This window comes from Aspergillus campestris, assembly GCF_002847485.1.
Source record: "Aspergillus campestris IBT 28561 chromosome Unknown P168scaffold_10, whole genome shotgun sequence".
In the NCBI taxonomy this organism is placed as follows: domain Eukaryota; kingdom Fungi; phylum Ascomycota; class Eurotiomycetes; order Eurotiales; family Aspergillaceae; genus Aspergillus; species Aspergillus campestris.
Window position 1 is genome coordinate 733,383 of NW_020194345.1, and position 19,640 is coordinate 753,022.

The 19,640-nt window shown below is 55.5% G+C and overlaps 10 protein-coding genes across 10 annotated transcripts; 5 read left to right on the top strand and 5 right to left on the bottom strand.

Annotated features, from left to right (window-relative positions):
- Positions 1-242: 242 nt before the first annotated feature.
- On the top strand, positions 243-2,543 carry P168DRAFT_292190 (uncharacterized protein). The gene has a single exon (XM_024837541.1). The coding sequence runs from the start codon at positions 501-503 to the stop codon at positions 2,370-2,372; it is 1,872 nt and encodes a 623-aa protein (XP_024690676.1). The 5' UTR covers positions 243-500; the 3' UTR covers positions 2,373-2,543.
- Positions 2,544-2,700: 157 nt separating this feature from the next.
- Positions 2,701-4,064, top strand: P168DRAFT_272973 (uncharacterized protein). The gene is given in 2 exon segments (XM_024835348.1): positions 2,701-3,321; positions 3,339-4,064. 2 exon segments carry the CDS (start codon positions 2,739-2,741, stop codon positions 4,034-4,036), a joined length of 1,281 nt encoding a protein of 426 aa, XP_024690677.1. The 5' UTR covers positions 2,701-2,738; the 3' UTR covers positions 4,037-4,064.
- Positions 4,065-4,183: 119 nt separating this feature from the next.
- P168DRAFT_272975 (histidine phosphatase family protein) lies at positions 4,184-5,786 on the bottom strand (the record flags this gene model as incomplete). Its single annotated transcript, XM_024835349.1, has 4 exons — positions 4,184-4,619; positions 4,680-4,781; positions 4,845-4,962; positions 5,015-5,786. The coding sequence occupies 4 exons, from the start codon at positions 5,784-5,786 to the stop codon at positions 4,184-4,186; spliced, it is 1,428 nt and encodes a 475-aa protein (XP_024690678.1).
- A 360-nt stretch (positions 5,787-6,146) lies between these two features.
- On the bottom strand, positions 6,147-6,932 carry P168DRAFT_306288 (50S ribosomal protein L36). Its single transcript, XM_024839014.1, has 3 exons — positions 6,581-6,932; positions 6,482-6,516; positions 6,147-6,429 (listed from the first exon to the last, which is right to left on the bottom strand). The coding sequence occupies exons 1-3, from the start codon at positions 6,851-6,853 to the stop codon at positions 6,390-6,392; spliced, it is 348 nt and encodes a 115-aa protein (XP_024690679.1). The 5' UTR covers positions 6,854-6,932; the 3' UTR covers positions 6,147-6,389.
- Positions 6,933-7,556: 624 nt separating this feature from the next.
- rcf1 (respiratory supercomplex assembly factor RCF1) lies at positions 7,557-8,429 on the top strand. Its single transcript, XM_024837542.1, has 3 exons — positions 7,557-7,616; positions 7,675-7,745; positions 7,826-8,429. Exons 1-3 carry the CDS (start codon positions 7,576-7,578, stop codon positions 8,239-8,241), a joined length of 528 nt encoding a protein of 175 aa, XP_024690680.1. The 5' UTR covers positions 7,557-7,575; the 3' UTR covers positions 8,242-8,429.
- Positions 8,387-8,941, bottom strand: P168DRAFT_320645 (LYR motif-containing protein 2; the record flags this gene model as incomplete). Its single annotated transcript, XM_024840380.1, has 5 exons — positions 8,387-8,446; positions 8,498-8,521; positions 8,578-8,660; positions 8,746-8,803; positions 8,858-8,941. The coding sequence occupies 5 exons, from the start codon at positions 8,939-8,941 to the stop codon at positions 8,387-8,389; spliced, it is 309 nt and encodes a 102-aa protein (XP_024690681.1).
- Positions 8,942-9,362: 421 nt separating this feature from the next.
- P168DRAFT_329059 (elongation factor G) lies at positions 9,363-12,442 on the top strand. Its single transcript, XM_024841420.1, has 4 exons — positions 9,363-9,613; positions 9,708-9,819; positions 9,885-11,914; positions 11,999-12,442. The coding sequence occupies exons 1-4, from the start codon at positions 9,402-9,404 to the stop codon at positions 12,051-12,053; spliced, it is 2,409 nt and encodes an 802-aa protein (XP_024690682.1). The 5' UTR covers positions 9,363-9,401; the 3' UTR covers positions 12,054-12,442.
- On the bottom strand, positions 12,424-14,149 carry P168DRAFT_272984 (alpha/beta hydrolase). Its single transcript, XM_024835350.1, has 5 exons — positions 14,020-14,149; positions 13,894-13,967; positions 13,644-13,844; positions 12,786-13,580; positions 12,424-12,722 (listed from the first exon to the last, which is right to left on the bottom strand). Exons 1-5 carry the CDS (start codon positions 14,127-14,129, stop codon positions 12,658-12,660), a joined length of 1,245 nt encoding a protein of 414 aa, XP_024690683.1. The 5' UTR covers positions 14,130-14,149; the 3' UTR covers positions 12,424-12,657.
- Positions 14,150-14,417: 268 nt separating this feature from the next.
- On the top strand, positions 14,418-17,047 carry P168DRAFT_329061 (uncharacterized protein; the record flags this gene model as incomplete). The annotated part of the gene is made up of 2 exons (XM_024841421.1): positions 14,418-14,701; positions 14,782-17,047. 2 exons carry the CDS (start codon positions 14,418-14,420, stop codon positions 17,039-17,041), a joined length of 2,544 nt encoding a protein of 847 aa, XP_024690684.1. The 3' UTR covers positions 17,042-17,047.
- A 112-nt stretch (positions 17,048-17,159) lies between these two features.
- Positions 17,160-19,590, bottom strand: P168DRAFT_257160 (TLD domain-containing protein). The gene is made up of 2 exons (XM_024834540.1): positions 19,387-19,590; positions 17,160-19,305 (listed from the first exon to the last, which is right to left on the bottom strand). Exons 1-2 carry the CDS (start codon positions 19,430-19,432, stop codon positions 17,396-17,398), a joined length of 1,956 nt encoding a protein of 651 aa, XP_024690685.1. The 5' UTR covers positions 19,433-19,590; the 3' UTR covers positions 17,160-17,395.
- Between the last annotated feature and the right edge of the window lie 50 nt (positions 19,591-19,640).

Consider the following 19,640-nt stretch of genomic DNA (forward strand, 5'->3'; position numbering starts at 1 on the left):
ACCACCACAACCCTGTACCAGACGAGAGTATCTTGTAGTATCCAGCTTTCAGAACCTAGCAAATATTTCGACAAATTGGTACATTCACCAATCAATGAAGAAGGCTGAATATTTAAATGCCAAAAAATACATCATGTGACCCGCGTTTTAAACACCAAACCACGTGATATGACTTTTTTCGACGAGTCCAGCGATCACTGACATTCCATCCTGTCTCCCATCGCATGGTCTATTATTTCACTCGATGATGTCAAAGGCACTGCCTGTGCTGTCTTTCAATTAAGTACGAGTGTGGTACCTGCACGTCTCGGCCGCAAATCATGGTGACCCGCGAAAAATCTGCCAATTACAGTTTGCCCGGATTCATCCATAGTTGCGGTTCGATTAGGATTTCAAGATTCCGACCAGCTCCAGCTACAGTCGTACAAATCTTATGAGCATTTTCACGTACGATCTTGACTGCTTCGCTGGGTTGTCTGTGACCGGCGCTTTTATGAGGCATGTCCTCGCTGCCGGCCAATAGCTCGCCGCGGTCTACGCAACCGCCCCAGTCGGCGCAGCCATACCAATCATTATTCGGAGGACCCAGCAGTCAGGATATCCCGGACTCCTTGAACTATTATGGATCCGCGATACAGACGCAGCAGGGGCACACCGCCTCTGACCAGGATGCCCTGGACGCAATCATGGAAGAGGTGCCACTGATCGATAACGACCTTTCCGACGACGCGACGTACACGGCCAGTGATGATGACGATGATGGCGGTCTGGGAACCGACGACGACACCGACACCGAGCAGATGCTCGACGACATGTCGAATCCGCATGCGACGACGGCGGCTCCCGCCCGTCCGGAACGTGCGCTGTCCTCATCGCCGGAGTACCGACCTAACAGGTTCCGCGGGCCGGACTCCACCTGGCGGAATATCACCGCGGAGGACCGTCAGAATGCACAGGCTCTAGAGGAGATGCGTGCGCGTGACTTGTCGGCCCATCTGTATAACGCTTTTGCGTTGCGGCTGCGGGCCCGTGACATTGCGAGGCAGGCCGCGCGGAGTAAAACGCTGCTGAGTGAGTCGGATGCGTTTGTCCCTCCTAGGCGGTGGGCCGCCTGGCCGGCACCTTCTAGCGAGGTGCCTAGGGTTAATGAGCGGTTTCGAATTGAAGAGGATGCAGCGTGGACGCTGCGAATGCAGCCGGATGTTCGACCTAGCGCTGACTTGGAGGAGTCAGTCATGGCGGTTATGTTAAAGACAGCGAAGGAAAGATTCGAGGCGAGACCGTGGCGGTCGAGAGGGAGATCCCTGGTTCGGAAGAGAGGGGGCATGGCCTTGTCGCAGGCGGAAACGCAGGATGAGAGTATGGGCGTGATGGAGGAGGAAAGCGACCCGGAGCTAATCGACGGCGTTCCTCTACGACCGGCTGTTCAAGCGGACGACGACCTTTCACGACAACAGCTATGTCCGATCACCAGGAACGTCCTCACTCAGCTGGACCGTCTCCTCATGGGCCTACACCATGCTCGGCAAAGCGGACTCGCCGCCGACGACAGCGCCAGCGAGCCGCCGACCGACGCGGAGAGTATAGCCTCCGGGACCTCATCGCCCAAAAAACGCACAGCCATTTCCGCAGAACGGAGCCAGTCGCGAGGCAGGAAGCGCACGCGACGGGCGTCCAGGGGAGGCGCATCAACCGGCACTCGTTCCCGAAGTGTACATACATCTCACGCGCATTCAGCCCGCGCCTCGAAGTCGCGAGACTCAACCAGATCTCGGGGACGGTCTCCCGGAAGCGACCGAGGCCGGTCTCGTAGCCGCGTCCGTCTCGGCGTCCGAGACTGGAGTGAGGTCTTGGGCGTGGCGTCCATGCTTGGACTGCCCTCTGCCGCGGTAATGCGAACTTCACAGCGCTGCGCGGCGCTATTCGGGGAGGATATGTCTTTCCAGACTTTCAAAGAGGGCAAGCTACAAGAGGTACAACAAGAAGGAGAAGAAAGCTCTCGCTGGGGCTATATCGGAAGCGAGTCAGAAGAGGAAACCAGGCCCTCACCCCCGGCGTCACCACCACCTCTATCCAGCCGGCCTCACTCCCGGGCTATCTCGACAAAGGGACAGTCACACTCGCGTGCGAACAGCTCCGCTGCGCCAGATACGGACGACGACGGGTCCAAACCGAAGGGCAAAGGCCGGCACCGCAAGCAAGACTTGATCTGCCCCATCAGGACCTGCAAGCGAAGCACTGATGGGTTCTCGCGGCGGTGGAATCTTAACCTGCATGTCCAGAGAATGCATCCGGGGGTGTCTCTGACGCCGAGGGGTTCGGGGGCCAATTCACCTGTGGAACTCTCAAAGGAGGAGATTGAGATTGCATAGATTTTGCTGTCTGATTCAATACTGTTTATACCTTACTTGCTTACTTGAGAGCTACAAATCCTCTACTATACACTTTACCATTTGATATCCTGGAACCGTGGACTTCGTTTTACTCTGAAGTGAGCCTGGAACCCCTATGTACTTGATTCAATCCCATCAGACCAAAACACTCCATAGTGAATCTAAATTACCTTTCTGCACCAAGTGCGCCCATCTTAAACCCATCTACTACATCAATGTAAGAATATCACGTGATATCCACCCGGCTTCTCCACATATCAGGCATCGTTCCAACCGACCATTCAACAACACAACAACTTGATATACACCCGCGGTGATTTCTTGGCCAGGCCCGCTCAAATCACCATGACGCCGACTCCCGATCGCGTCGCGCAGATCCTGCTCTCACGCCATTCACTAGACCTAGTCTCATGCAAAACACTCCAGACACTATGGGCAGGCTACGGTCAAATATGCGCCATAACAGCGCGCGCAACGACCGACGCCGCAGCGAAGCACGTCAGCGCGCTGTGCGGAGCTGTACCGACTGGATCAGCGGGGAGCACGTATCCTCTTATCTTGAAGCTCATTTCCCCTCCGCCGCTGCGCAAAGGTGCTGGCGGCCAAGAAGATGAAGACGAGGGCCACTTGAGGAAGATGCTGAGCTATGAGGTGGAGCTACATTTCTACGCTGATGTGGTTCCACTGTTGGGTGATGGTATTGCTGTTGCGAAGTGTTTGACTTCGACGCGTGACGGCGTGAGATCGGGAGAGAGAGAGGAGGAGGAGGAACTCCGCGGTCTGATGGCTATTGTTATGGCGGATTTGAGACCGCGGTTTCCGGTTGCTGGTGGGAAGAGGAGTGCGTTGGATTGTGTGCAGGTGCGTGGGGCGTTGGGCTGGTTGGCGCGTTTTCATGCTCGCTCGTGGGGGCTGTTGCGGCGGGGTGGTGATGATGATGAGGAGCGGGGGCATATCTATTGCCGCCGCTTGAAGAGTCCAGGAGGAGGAGGGGCAAGGATGCTGCTGGTGGAAGCAAGCTGTGGCTTAATGGCGGGTACACGTACCTTGCGACGCGGCGGACAGAGTATGCTTCTTTGGCGGAGGATTCTTACTCGGAGTGGTCGGACGCCATGTGCAGGGTGCCGGAGGGGTCCGCGATGTCTATTGCTGAGATGGCAGCGCTGGTCTTGACGCCTTGTGGACGGCATATTGAGTCATATATCCATGGCGACGTCAAGTCGGAGAATCTCTTCACCACGACCAAAGGAGATGAGGTGGCGTTCTTTGATTTCCAGTACGTTGGACTGGGTCTAGGAGTCTGTGACCTGGCTAAGCTGTTTACGTGCTCGGTCCCGCTGCATATGTTGCTTGATGATGATGTCGACGAGCCTCTGCCGGAGGAGCTGACGATGTGTGATCGTGAGAGGGAACTGCTGGAGCGGTATCGCCAGAGTCTCCTCTGCAATGAAGAACCCGATCGCTACGAATGGGAAGATTTCAAACGGCACTGGGAGACGGCCTTGGTGGACTGGTGCCGATTTCAGGCCTCCTGGGGTTTCTGGGGAAACACTGAATGGCTCGAAGCCCGTGTCAGGTCGATCTTGGGCGACCCGACGTGGAGAGACTGGCTGTATCAGAGTGTTAGTAGTCGGGTCGGCTAATGGGAAGTGCAGGCACTTTTGATTTCCGACTATACCATTATACTATAGATTAGGTTTTGGCTGATATAGAGTTACAACAAGACACTAAATGAGAGCATCACAGCACACTGTGCTTGCCCAACCACACAAACTCCATCACAGCCTAACTCACGCCCCAAGAGGATGGCAATTCTGCAACTCCTTCGACACATAATCATTCGCAGCACCAGAACCACTATACTTCCACCAAAAGTCCAAATACTGCGGCTCTTCCGGCGGAACAGCGCACTCGGCAGCAAAGTCCGGCAACCCACTCGACAAGATCTCCGTATAATTGCCCAGCGGACACGAGTAGCCCGGGCCCGACACGCAGTTGCGGAAGGGCACGACGGCCTCGTTCAGCACCAGACGCACGTAGGGACCCCCGGCGCCCAGAGCCGAGGCGTCGCATTGCAGGCGCTCGATGGTGAGCCGGCCGCCCATGGGGACGAGCTGTGGGAGTGGCCAGGTGTCCGTGAACGAAATTTGGTCTACGGGGAGGTCGTGTGCTGGGTTGACTATGCCGAGGGCGTTGATTATGGGGGTGATGTTGTCATCGTGGGCGCTGGGGTGGTTGGTTAGTAGGGGAGGGTGGTAGTGATGGATGGGACTAAGGGTGTCATACAAGTTGAAAACGAGACTCCCGGCTGCAGGGCCGTCGTTGAGCATGGCGAGACTGGCATTGGCGTATACGGCTCCTACCGCGCGAGAGTGCTCGTTTCCGGGACTGTCGTAGCTGTTAAAGACTGTGGAAACTGAAGCTGGAGGAATAATTCAGGGATATACTCACCCAGAGCAATAGTAGAAACTCATCCCCCACGCGTAGTCGAAATTGACCCATTCGTCCATGGTGAACACCTTGATCCACTCGGAATGGTCACGCACGTTCAGCTCGTAGGCGGCCATAGCTGGCCAGAATCAGCAAAGGAAGCCCTGATTATAGGGAAGGAAGCTACCCACCCATCAGCCAAAGGACATCCTTCCAGTCCAGATCCAGCCCCGGATACTGAGCATTCAAGCGCTCCGCAGCCGGATGAAACTGCGGCAGATCATGCGGCCAACCATGGCAAATCTCCTCCGAGGCAGGTTTACTCCCACGACACTTGGGCGTCAGAGAATCAGCGCCTCGATCCGTCGACTCGGAGATGATATTCAGCGCCGCCTTGGACAAGTACTCTTCCGTGCCGAAAAAGCCCTCGCCAAAGTGCCGCGCCGTGTCAATCACTCGATGCAAGTCGCTCGCGAACAGCGGCAGGACGTTCTCCCCATCCCAGAGACCCCCGTACCGCTCGCGGTACTCTTTGCCGTGGTTGTAAGCGTCCAGGAGGCCGGCATGGGAGCCTGTTGTGGTCTCCACATCGTAGCAATCGTCGGGGACGTAGTACTCCCAGTTACGGACGAAGGCGAGGTCGCCGCTGTCGGAGGTGATGGTTGCTTTGCGCACCTTTTGCAGAGCGTCTAGGATGGGCTTGGCTTCGTATTTTGCTGGGTAGCGCTCCCCGTGGCGTTTGATCATGATGACTTGGTCCACGGAGCATCCTGCTGGTGTGTCGCGGTCTATGCCCACGCTGTCGCGATCCAGGTATGGGCCACGGCCTCCGCTGTGCTTGATGGAGTCGTCATCACTGACGGAATGCAGGGAAAGGTGTCTCTTAGGGGATATGCCAGCAAAGGGGGACGCAAGTGCCGCTGGGATGACCCAGAGGCAGAGACCAGTGCTGAAGCGAACCATGGTAAATAGAGGTCAGGGGTAGATGCTAGCGGAGGGAAGAGAAGATGTCAGAGGAGGATCCTGGGGGCTAAGCTTTATAATGCGAAAGACAGCCCAGGAGACACATTCCTGACCTTGGTCTTGTTTAGAAGTAGGCTGGTGGGAATGCTGGTGCGCATCCCCCGTTGGCACTGTGGTTCTCAGAGGTACAGACAGATATGACTGCTCGACATTCAAGGCCCGCGGTGGCTGACATTCCGAATGAGTGAGTTGCCTAGTGGCAGGTCTTTTTCTTTTCTGACTGCCATATGACAGAGGGATAGCGGGTGCGAATCCAGACAGTGCAGATTGCGGCTCAATCAGTTGCCTATCAGGTGAAAAGTCCAAGTAAAATTGAAATGCACATTGTACTATACATATATGAAGCAGTATTCAACATAAGCGCCGTAACCAACCAGCTGGTGGATTCCCAGTCAACAATAAACATGCGAACAGTCCCGAAGGGCATCCAGACGATGCCGTATATCCACAAACGTATCTATGCCTCAAGCCGCGGTCTCGAGAGCCTAGAAGTCCCATCCGACGACTTTCCGCATTCCTCTCTACCTCCCCTGCTCATGACATTTATTTCCCTTGCCGTTGCTTGTGCTTGGGGTTTTTCGAGCTGTACCGAACTGTGAGTATCATGTCAGAGCGTCCCTCGAGCGTAGACTTACCAGATGATATAGACGCGGTTCTTTCTCCGTACGGGCTGAATCACAGTATCAGTAAAAATCCTCAACAGACTGTCCACTTCTATATTGTCCAATCCATACCTTGCACCCATCACACAGCCGCTTCACAGACGATCGTGTCTTCATCCCCCGGACCTGTTCAATCTGTCGGACGGTGGACCCCACACTCGCAACAGACACATTCTCCGTCTGCGCCTTTCCAGCGCGCAGACTCCGCAGACCGTTACCGAGAGACAATCGTGTTAATTGCGTAAATGGGCGGGCGACGTGGGAGAACGGCTGGCGGATCATGGAGGGGAGAAGTTGGCGCAGGGCTCCCGTCGAGGGGCGCAACAGAGAGCGGAAGGACAGCATTGTGGCGGAGAGATCGGGATCCTCTATAGCCGCCGATAGAGAGATGCGAGACCGATCTAGAGGCGGAATTGGGGCCGGGAAAATGGACTGGGGGAGAGCGATGATCGCAAGTGTTGACGGAGATGCCGCTTTTGCTCGGAGCAAACGCTGTCCGGAACTTTGTACGGCCGGGATTCCGGTGGTTCTGCCTGAGTCCACTCCGATTGGTTGTTTATTTGTCTACAAACAAGGGAAGAAAATCATTATTGAAATAGGTAAACGATAGTAGGATATAGAAGAAGACTATCTATTATTCCTGCAATTTAGTATATATCTGAAATAATCCAATACATAGATATCTAACGTGGTATCTGACTTTGTATATCGTGCATAGCATGATAGTCGAGACCACAAAAGATACCGTCCGGTACGGCAGCGTACCTGGGATTTCAAAATTACCGCCCCGGTCCCGAGCGACGTCATGCCATGGTTCGTCCCTGGTGAAAAACAGTTCAATTCTCCTCGATCCATCGCAGGAGCACAGTCAAGTCTCACAACAAAGGTAATCTTTCTTGATTGGTGTGGTTGTGTGCGTTGTCTCGAGAGGGGATTGCTGACTCGAACCCAGGGTGCGCGTTCCAACCGGTTGCTTGACCGTCGTCTCGTTCTGTACCTGCAAAGATCGAAAATCCTCACCTCAGACAGCACTCGTCCACGGATAATACTGGTCGTATACCGTCAGCATGAGCAAAGAACCTCTTCCCTCGTCCTTCGAGGATAGCCCGTGCGTATCCGGAGACTCCGACAGTGTACGAGTACGGACATCTCTGACGAGTATCTAGTCAATTTGAAGAGGAGACGTCGCTTCAGAAGTTCCGCAGAAGACTCAAGGAGGAGCCATTGATCCCGCTGGGTAATTTCTCCACTCTTATTACCCTTTGCATGTCCATACAAGACCGAGCCCATCGATTGACTGGTATTTTTGATCCGCAGGATGCGCCGCTACCTGCTATGCGCTCTACCGCGCCTATCGTTCCATGAAAGTGGGTGACTCGGTCGAAATGAACCGCATGTTCCGCGCCCGTATCTACGCCCAAGGCTTCACCCTGTTCGCCGTCGTTGCCGGAGGCATGTACTACAAGGTCGAGCGCACGCAGCGCCGTGAGTTCGACCAAGCGGTGGAGGAGCGCCACAGCCAGGAGAAGCGCGATGCCTGGCTGCGCGAGTTGGAGATTCGCGATAAGGAGGACCGCGACTGGCGTGAGCGTCATGCGGCCATTGAGGCGGCCGCCAAGGAGGCTGGCAAGAAGCCGTCCCCGCCGGACGCCGCTCGCTCCGCTATTGAGGCCTCCGAGGAGAAGTCCGTGGGGGTATTAGATGCCGTGAAGCTGCTGTGGTCGAGACAGTAGTGATTGATGCAGAAATTGGAACCGTCTGATGTTTCTTTGGGTATCATATTTTATTGTACATATGTCTCTCTTTTTTTTGGGGCCAGTGAATATCCAGAAGCCTTCCCGACTCTATGCCGGTCTTTGACGTGGTTTGATCTCATCCTCAGCCTACAACTTGCTCGTCTATATACCGTCTCATGGTGTCAAATTCGGCCTTTCCTGTCTGCTCTTTGTTAGATGCCTAGGATCTCGAAAGGTCCGGTGGAATTCATACCGAAAGCAAGTACCGGATATGTTGCTGCGCATCCTGTCAGTACCGCACATTCATTACTACCGGAAAGCTTGGCCACTCACCAAGTCTGTGATGTCGCGACGTCGCTCGAACTCATGTCGGGCATAGTTATGCAGTTCATCTCGAGTTGATGACGGTGGGATCTCTGCGCGAGTGTCAGCGTACGGACTCGAAGTACGATAATTTTGATAAATAAAAATAAAGATAACATAAAGCAAGGTAATACTGACTGTGCAGCGCCCTGACAATCTCCCGCCAAAGACCAAGAACCCGCTGTCTCTGAATAAACTGTCTCTTAGTGTTAGCAGTGCAGCTGCAGAAGATCTATGCAAGAGTCCACACATGGTCTAGGCTGACGGCCGGTTTCCTCAGCTTCGACGACTGTCCACGCGAGACAGCCGCGAGCAATCGCATACCCTGTCGCATCGCTGGGTCTACTATTCTAGACAATCACCAGAGTGGCGAACAGATCGCATTGAATCAGTTGGAGAATTGGAGGTATTCCATCTGGTCCAAGACATCATGATATCCGCGGAAGTGAAGGCGGTGAGCACGTATTGTCACGTATGATACGGATATTCTGTATAGATGTAGACATGGAGAATTTTGTAGACAGTCAATCGAATCAAAGTAAATTTATATAAATATTTCTATAATCTAGTTCAGTTCAGTCTATTATTTCTCACCCAATTCCAAGCTGTCATAAAATAGTCATAGTAAATGGCCTGATATCGTTTTAATCCTGGTCACTGAGTGGCCAATCCGGCTCCCCACGTGACCCGTTCCTGGCTTCCCCGAACTTTTTTTCTCGCGCGTGGATTCTTCTTGGTTTCCCCAAAGCACCTGCGCTCGATCAATTTCCCGGTGTTCTGGGGGTTAAATAGCCATGAGGTGTCCTTCGCTTACACGGTTGCCCTACCGTGCCGTTTCTGGCCTGACCAAAGCTCCTGTTCGTCTGCAGTCTCAGACCTTCTTGTCCCAGAGATGCGCGTCCACGGCCGCTTTCCGTTCGCCCTCCGCGGTCCCGCTCTATCGGTCTGCGGTCTTGAACAAGGACTTCTCCCAGAGACGCAATGCCTCGGCGACGGCATCGGCGGTGTGAGTAACAGATGCCCTTCTTTCTCTTTCTGTTGCCTGTTTTGTTCTCGTTGTTCTTGGTGTCTACTCAAGCTAATCTGTTTACTTCCTCTAGTCTTGAAGCCGCCGCCGCCAACCCCGAGACTTTGTCCCAGCAGGCCATCATCGAGAACTTGGATCCCGTCGAGGCCGAGCGACTGTCCCGAGTGCGAAACATTGGTATCGCGGTAAGGCTTCCGGGTCGTTGGGGGCAACAAACCGGACCGATCCACTAACAAGAGTTTCACGATAGGCCCATATCGACAGCGGTAAGACCACCTGTACCGAACGAGTCCTCTTCTACACCGGTCGTATCAAGGCCATTCACGAGGTTCGTGGTCGTGATGCGGTGGGTGCCAAGATGGACTCCATGGACCTGGAGCGCGAAAAGGGTATTACCATCCAGTCCGCTGCCACCTTTTGTGACTGGGTGAAGAAGGACGCCGAGGGCAAGGACCAAAAGTACCACATCAATTTGATTGACACCCCCGGCCATATCGATTTCACCATCGAAGTCGAGCGAGCGCTGCGCGTTCTGGACGGAGCCGTCATGATTCTGTGCGCCGTGTCCGGTGTCCAGTCGCAGACCATCACGGTGGATCGACAGATGAAACGGTACAACGTGCCCCGTATTTCCTTCGTCAACAAGATGGATCGGATGGGTGCCAACCCCTTCAAGGCCGTCGACCAGATCAACTCCAAGCTGAAGATTCCCGCGGCTGCCGTCCAGGTGCCCATCGGCGCGGAAGACGAGTTCGAGGGTATTGTTGATCTGATCCACATGAAGGCTCACTACAACGTGGGAGAGAGTGGTGAGGAAATCCACGTGACGGACGAGATCCCCGACAAGGTGAAGGATATCGCCATCGAGCGCAGAAGGATGCTCATCGAAACCCTCGCCGATGTCGATGACGAGATTGCCGAGCTCTTCATTCTCGAGGAGCAGCCCACGGAGGACCAGCTGAAAGCCGCCATTCGTCGGGCCACCATCAGCCTTAAGTTCACTCCCGTGTTCATGGGCACGGCCTTGGCCAACAAGTCGGTGCAGCCGATGCTGGACGGTGTGGTGGACTACCTGCCCAACCCCTCCGAGGTGCAGAATCTCGCCCTGGACAAGAAGCGCAAGGAGGCTTCCGTGGCACTCGTGCCCTACAACTCGCTTCCCATGGTTGGTCTGGCTTTCAAGCTGGAGGAGAGCAACTTTGGCCAGTTGACCTACATCCGCGTGTACCAGGGTACCCTCCGCAAGGGTATGAATGTTTTCAACGCTCGCAACGACAAGAAGGTCAAGATCCCTCGCATCGTCCGCATGCACTCCAACGAAATGGAGGATGTCTCCGAAGTCGGAGCCGGTGAGATCTGTGCCGTGTTCGGTGTGGAGTGCGCCTCCGGTGATACCTTCACCGACGGGCAGTTGGGCTACAGCATGTCCTCCATGTTCGTTCCCGAGCCGGTCATTTCCCTGTCGATCAAGCCCAAGCACAACAAGGACGGCGCCAACTTCTCCAAGGCCATGGCCCGATTCCAGCGCGAGGACCCCACCTTCCGCGTGACTCACGATGCCGAGAGTGAGCAGACGCTCATCTCCGGTATGGGTGAACTGCACCTGGACATCTACCTGGAGCGCATGCGCCGCGAATACCGCGTGGACTGCGAGACCGGCCCGCCCCAGGTCGCCTACCGCGAGACGATTGGCGGCCGTGTCGAGTTCGACCACCTGCTCAAGAAGCAGTCCGGCGGTCCGGGTGACTACGCCCGTGTCGTCGGCTGGATGGAACCCACCGGCAAGCTCGAGGAGAACAACTTCGAGGAACAGATTGTCGGTGGTAGCATCTCGGAGAAGTTCCTGTTCGCCTGTGAGAAGGGTTTCCACCTCTCCTGCGAGAAGGGTCCTCTGATCGGCCACAAGGTGCTTGGTACGCGCATGGTGATCAACGACGGTGCCACCCACATGACGGATTCCTCCGAAATGGCCTTCAAGAACGCTACGCAGCAGGCCTTCCGCAAGGCGTTCAATGAGAGCGGCCCCTCCGTCCTGGAGCCTCTGATGAAGACCGTTGTCACCGCGCCGGCCGAGTTCCAGGGTGATCTCATTTCGCTGCTGAACAAGCGTGGTGCGACCATCAACGATTCCGAGGTCGGTGTCGATGAAGTCACCATCTATGCCGACTGCAGTCTGAACGGCATGTTTGGTTTCAGCAGTAACCTGCGCGCTGCCACCCAAGGCAAGGGTGAATACAGCATGGAGTTCAGCCATTACGAGAGGGCTCCTGGTCACCTACAGTACGTTCCTTCCACTCAGCCCTTACAGTCCCTCCCCCAATCTCCTCTTGTCCGCCCTCAATGCTAATCATATCGCGTCTACAGGAAGGAACTCATCCAGAAGTACCTCAAGGCCCAGGCCGACCGCCACAAGAAATAAATGGCCAACTCTCCTCGCTCCCTCTCCCCCCCTCGACTACATAACCCGCGGTCAGCTCTCGCCCAGTTGATCTCGGACATATCGCCCCGCCCTTTTCCCCTCCTACCTTCTCGACATGTATTCCAAACGAAGTCGATGTGTATTCTTTCCCTAACCGTTTAATTTGGCGCCATGTATTACTTCCAACAACAACAACAGACAGATAGACCCTGTGGGCGTTTTATATCGAAAACTTTCTCGCTTTTTTCTTTTTTTTTTCTAGAACGAAATGTGACTGCGTCTGTTTTCTGTGTATGATATAGACCGGATGGGTGTGTTATATCGTCGTCGGGACAGGTGAGACAGACAGACACTCTATATGTACATATGTATGCTTTCGAATTTTGTTCTGGTTAGGTTTTTATCTCCTCTCATAACTGCAGTTGGGGTATTGTGTCAATATGAATTCAGGTGTTTGTTTGGCTAGATCGGGTTTGTTCTTGTAGTGTGGTTTTTATTGTAAGGGTCTTTTGGTGCCAAGCACCGTCTGCTATAGATCGCGTGGTCTTAAACCAAATGTAGCAAATCTATACATCACCAAGGTGATCCTAAAAGCAGAGGTGGATCATTCCTCAAAAGCCCGAAGCACAGCGAGTGTGGCGGCCGAGAAAGTAGCGACGCGATTATGACCTACATAGCAGCGCATGTGAGATTAGCGTCCGTGTTCTTCTGTATCCAGTGTTGCCCACTTACCACCGTAGGTGACCCGCTCCCACCGGACCCTCTTCACCGCATCCGCCAGCTTGTTCTCCCAGACGCGGACTTCGCTAGGGCCGTTGGCGTCCTTTCGCTCGTAGACAATAGTACCCGGGGGACTCTTCTGCTTTCCGCCCGTCGCGGCCAGCCAGACCCGGTGGCCTTCGTACCATGGGATTTCGTCATCGTTCCATGCATGGACGATGACCAGGTCCAGGCCCTTCTGTGCGTATGCGCTGCTGGAGTCCTCCTCGGCGGTTGGCCCGGTGCCTGTTAGTCGTGCGACGCGCGCGGCTGTGTCCCAGCGGTCGAGGATGTGGCCCTTTGTCCACTTTTGGATGCGCGGGTAGCCCATGAGGGGAGATAGCATTGGGGGTGCGATTCCTTTGAGGCTGTATGAGTCGATGAGGCTGGGGACGTTGCTGAATGATGCCATGAGGACTATGCCGGCGAATGGTTCGGGGTCTTTGATTGCTGGTTGGATGGCTGTCGGATCGGGAGATCCGAAGGCGAACCGCTCTGCTACCGCTGCGCTGACGGCTGTTCCGAGGCTTTGGCCGACGATGACGATGCGGGATGGAGAGATCTTGAGAGGGCCGGCGGTGAGGAAGTTGACGAGGGATACTCCGTCTGTGATCAGGCCTTCTTCGGTTGGGGAACCGGTTGATATGCCGAATCCGCGGTAGTCCATTGCGAATACATGGACGGGGTTCGCTGGCGTCGAGAGACCTAGGAGCTGACGGTAGATCTCTGGTCGCTGCGCGGAGCCAATGTGGGCGGCGTTTCCGTGGACTGACCAGCACAGATCGTTAGTGAATTGCCCACGGCTTGTCTCAACCGTCCAGGATTACGCACAGCTGATTACCACACGAGCGTTGGGGTCGTCCGCCAACAGTCGAAACGCCGGGCTCTGGGTATAGTCCTCTGCGGGGCCCGACGGCTCATTCGCGTTGAGCAGTTCCTCATGCTCCCGGCACAGATGGAGTGGGAGGAGATGCCATGTGTAGAGCGACTCGTTATCCGGAGTAGTCAAATTGAAGGGTTGAACCTGTGTCTCTGGCCAAGTCAATGGCTTGCGCCTTCTGAGAAAAGTTTTCTGACCTACTCAAAAATCCGAATTTCTCTACTTGATTGACATCTTGCCACAGCGCAGGGTTGATTTTGTTCACGTAGAGAGCTCTGTCATTGCGCATCAGCGGTCTCCATCGCCCGTATGGATCGGAGCTCTTACGCTCGTTGGACGGTCGGATAGGTCATGGAGCAGACGAAGCTCATGTACACAAGACCAGCAGCGGCCAGCGACCAGTAGGCCTTTTTGAAGATGGATTGCAACTCCACCATGGCCAGATAATCTCGTCAGGGGACAATGGGAAGTGTGGAGATGATCGAGCGATAGAGCGATAGTGATGGAGTTGTTGATAACGCCCGATTCTGCCGCCCCGGTGGAAGGCGGTGAACAGGGCCCGTGACGATGGTCCAACGTTCCTCTTTTTCTCCTTGTCGCGTCTCTTTCACTTCTCCGTCTCCCTCTCATCCGATTGTCGCCAAGTTCCCCTCGAGATGCTTACAATTTCCTCGGGTGGTCTATCTTGTTGTTCTGCTTTGTGTTAAATTCCAGTGATTCCCAAGATGGCCGAAAAACGCCGGTTGTCTGCTCGTGACCGTCGCGAACCTGCGGCCAAACGGCGAGTCTCCGAAGCCAATACGCCCCAGCCTCAGTCGCAACCCCAACAGTCATCCAAGAAGAAGGCTTCCACTCCCGCTGCTGCTCCGACGCCCCCTCCGCCGCCACCGCCAGCGCCCGTCGATCCACCTTTGCCGACGAAGATTCGAGACGGAGAAGGGCTGCCGACGTTGACAGCACCGCAGCCTGACAACCTGCCGTCCACAGACTATCAGTCAATCGCGGAAAGGTATGCTTGATACTATGCGACTAGCGGGGAGACGAATATACGCTCTGCTCAAGAACAACAGGGTGACTGATGCGTTATAGTGCTGTGCTTCTCGCTTCGTTGGAACGGTCGAAGAAGAAATGGCTGAGCGATGGCATCCTCGTGCGGTACTGGACGAAACCGAAAAAGTCCAAGAGAGAGCAGATAGAAGGGAAGAATCCGCCCAAGGAGACCATGTCGAAGGTCGGGCCCTGCAGCGTTGTGGTCGGGCCTCATCTCTTCGATGCCATGGTCTACACGGTCAAAGACCCCAATGCGCCGCCCCCGATCCAATACACTCCCCCCCAACGACCGATGGTTCACTACGGCCATCCAAACAATTTCCAACAGTATCAGCCTCAGCCTCCTCCATCGCAGAATCAACGACAGCAGTCGAACCAACACCCCCCCGCCAGCCCAGCTCCCCCGCAGCCGGGTTATTACCAATCGCCGCATCCACCCCCTGCACGCCCGGCAAAGACCCCCAACCAAACTCCCCGTCCTCCTTCCGGCCCGCAGCCAACCCAGCCCATCCAGCGACCCTCGCCGGCTCAACACCCTCCACCCGCCCAACCTGCTAAACCCAGTCCAGACCCCGTGATTCAGATGCTGGCAACAAGGGCTGCTTCCGACCCGGAACTGAAGGCTCTGATGAGGGTGGTGGCATCGAGCAAGGCATCGCAGGAGCAACTTCGAGCGTTTCAGGCCCACATCGATGAGCTCAATGCCATCATTCGTGCCAGGGAGCAACAGCAGCAGCGTCAGCAACAACCGCAGCAATCGCAACCTTCCACCCCTCAAACGAAAGCCGCGCCCCGCACTCCACACCCTCCCCAGCCGTCACCGCAGCCAGCCCAACAGAATGATCAGAAAAGGCCGCCTCAGCAAATGCAGCGCGTCGAGGTGCAAATTCCGAGGCTGACGCCATCTGCTCCTGCCACCCCTCAGGCATCAACATCAACCCCGCCGAAATCCCCCCAGAACCCCACGCCCCAGCAGCCTAGTACAGCCGCGCAGGTGAAGCAAGAGCCCGGGGCACCGCCAGCGCAACCGCCCCCGGCTGGCACATCTAACATTAGTATCACGCCTGCTCCACCGTTAGCAGCGCAACAGAGTGCAACCCCGAACCCATCCAGTCCCGCCGTTCGACCAATGCCGCCCCCGCCCCAACCGCAGAGCGTGGGACCGAAACCCGGGCCACCCTATCCCCCTCCGCAAACGCCCCATCAGGCCACTCCACCCTCAATCCAGTCCCGACCCCCACAACAAAACTCTCCGGCCCCGTCTCCGTACTACCACCCTGGCCCGCCACCGCCGCCGCCGGCCCCACCCAGAATCAACTACAAGTCGGTGGTGTTCGAATTCACCTCCCCCTTGACACCATATGGAAGCAGCACTTCTGGCCACGCAGGCTCTGGAGACCGCTACCTCTTCCCGGAGTATACGATTTTAGAATATCTCCCTGGTGGCACCACGGTACTCGCATCGTTCTTGCTCGTCAAGAAGGTCGACCCAAACGCACCTTTTCCCATCGAGAACCCAACGGAGACGAATAACTCGCGGGCAAAAGGAAAGGCAGGATCCCGATCCAAAAAGAAGAAGAAGACCGCCGAAGACACCAAAGAGCAAGACAAGGGCAAGGATAACCCCAAGGAAAAGGGCGACACGAACGGAAAAGACAAAGATGCCACCTCCAGCGCCCAAGTAACCCCGAACCCGCAAGGCCCCACGGACAACAAGCCTACCTCCGGACAAGACCTCCAAAAGCCCGACCAAAAGGACGCATCATCAGAAACCAAGCCCGAAAAAGACCAAACCAAGGAAAAATCCTCCGACGCCAAGGACACCCCCGACCCCATCAGTAATACCAACCTCAAAGAATACTACCAGCCCATCACATGGCGCATCCACACCACAAACGCCAAAGTCCTCGAACCCCTCAGCCGCATCGTCAAGCCCGCCGACGAAGTCCGCAAATACATGAACGAGATCATGGACCGTGCGGAGCGCGCGCCGGATGGATTCCTCGCGTTCCGTCTTCCTCGGGAGGATCGTCCTGTTGAGGAAATCGACAGTGCCGACAAGGAGAAAGAAAAGGAGAGGGAAAAGGAACGAGTCCGGAAAGGAAGCACGCCTCTTCCGCACAGCAGTCGCAGCCGCAGTCGACATTCTAGAGGGAAGGTCGCTGAGGCGGCGGAGTCGGATGCTGAGATGGTGGATACTGCGGGCGAGGACGAGCCGCTGGAGGAAGAGGAAGAGGAGGAGGAGCTTAGGGATTATTATGGTCCGCCGACGGGGCTTTCGCCTATGGGGGTTTATTGATTGGCGTAGTATGTAACTACATGTAGTGGGCCTTGACTGCTTATATGCATTTCATTTTGTATTGATGCTCGGGCTATGAAAGACAGGACACTGTATGATATAATATAGAAATATCCAAGTTATCAATTGCCTGTGTCTAAAAACACCGATACTATTCCAATAATGTTGATCAAACCAAGAAAATAACCCGAACAATGCGCCCACAGTATACATACTCACATATTGAGTATGGTGGGTAGCTCTCACAGTCTAAGGGAGATTCCCTCGCCGCAGTCATCGGGATCTGGGCATTAAACACAATAAAAACAATAAATATATAAAGATAAAGATAAGAAAATGAACCAAAACATCCAACTACAAATACCTCGACTCACCCCCCACAAGCCCCGCCGTCTCGAGCAACCAGCGCGCGCTCTCCCTCGCAGGGTCACCAGCCCCCGCCTTCAAATTAAGATTTCGTCGACGCTCAGCCTCACGCGCCTCGAAGTCCCATTTCTGCCGCTGTTTCTCGATGGCGCTTTGGCCTTGTTCTGAAGATGCGGTTGCGGGGTCGGGCATCACGCCCCAGACTTCGAGGTTGAGGATGTTGATTTGGGTTTTTGAGGTCGTGTGGTCTTGGGAGGATGAGGGGGAGGAGGGTGGGGGGAGGAAGACGCCGTTGGAGCCGATGGTGGAGATGTGGAGGTCGGCGGTTTCGAGACTCGTGTCGACTGTTAGGCTTCCTGCGCCGTGGGGGGTTGGGGGTAGTTTTTGGGAGCGGGATGCTGGCGGGATTTGGCAGCCGAGGGCGAGGCCTGTTTCGGTGGAGAAGTAGGCTGCGGGGGCGTTGGGGACGTTTCGGACGGATGGGGATGAGTTCCCTGGGAGGACGGTGTGCGTTGGGGAGAGCTGGAAGAGGCAGGGGAGGGTGGTGGTTTCGGAGGCTTTTGATATTGAGGTGCTGGATTTCCACGGTTGTGGGAGGTATGCGCCTATTGTGATGGGCTTTCCGGTATCGAGGGTTCCGTCGAGGAGGAGAAGCGTGCTCGACTGCCAGGTGAGGACGTTGTGGGAGAATGATGTCAAAGACGACCCGTGTGCTGCGGTCGAGAAGACGGGATGCAGACGCACGTTGCCGCGCAGGATGTTCACATCGGCCGATGTCGAGGGAAGGAAGAAAGAGAGATGAGACACGACGGTTGGACTCAGTATAGCGGACTCAAAGTCCCCCGGGAGGGTGATTGAGAAGGGCGCGGACGGCGAGGGCGTCGGTCCTGGTTCTCCAACCTCTTCCTCAACGGGTTCTGTTTCTGGTTCCGGTTCCGGTTCTGTAGAATCGGTTCTACGCCTGCGTTGCGAAAGATCCAGATTCTTACTAAACAAAAGATGCTCAAACAACGGGGTTAACGGGTCGAACAAATACGGCAGCGACGTAGATACAGTCTGCGCAAAAGACCTGTAGCTAATACCGCCCGACGGCTCCTGGCCGAAGGCGGCTAGGATAGTCTCCGCTTCATTGCGGATATCCTCCATGCGCTGCTCGCTCAGTTCCGAAGTATACGGCTTTACCGACTCCAGCGGCTTCAACGGCGAGATGACCAACAACAGCATCACCAGACGACGGAGGGTAGTGATGGAGACGCGAGCCTCATAGACAGCTTTATCGATGCGCGAGTCATGCTTGAACACTTCAATGGCATCCAACGACTCCAACGCAGCGAGAGCAAGATCGTCATCATCATCCTCGTACTCATCATTCGCAGGCTCATCAATCAGGAAACCCGGAGCGTGCGACCTCGGCGGAGAGGCAGTCCCGCCGTCCTCCTCACCAGCCTCATCCTCATCCTCATGAGTCTCCGGGGACCACGTATCCTTCCTCTGAACATCCGCCAGACTCCCAAAAAGCAGCCTAATCCGGTCCTTGCGCGCTCGCCGCAACACCTTCCCATAGCGCTCCGTCAGCAACACAACAACCTTAACCATAGCCTCAAAGGTAAGAACACTAGGCGCCAAGGTATTCTGGAACGGAAACGCCCCCAGATACGAAACCATGCGGAAGACCACCGGCCCCGCATCCAACGGGCAGTGGGGAGCGCCCGCGCCGGCGTCCCCGTCCCCGTCCCCGTCCGGGATGCCCAGAAAGTCAGAAAGCGTCTTCTCGTTCCAGTACCTGACCCCGTCCTGGTCTGTCGCGCGGCTAAAGAAGTTGTCCTTGAAGTGGGTCAACTCCAGCGGGGTGAAGCATTTGGCCGCGAAGCGCTCAGCTAGCCTGTAGCTGAGTCCTTCTGCAGATATAGTTAGTATGGATGATGACGACTCCGCCGCTCAATCTCAATCCCATAACTGTGATATATGGGACGACTCACCTGGCGACCCAGCTTGGCCGTCTTCCGTCGAGGGACCCACACCCATTGTCAGTTCTCTCGTGGAGAGGATTGGACGACAGTTTCGAGGGGAATACTATGGTACGTGACTCATCCATTGATCGGTACCTCTTACCGATTACATCGATGGCGTGTATTGGTCCAACTGTCCGTTACAGACACGATCATGAAGTCGAGAGGATGAACGAAGGCAGGAGGGGAGATGGACTGACGATGCGATAAGCTGATTGGGGTTC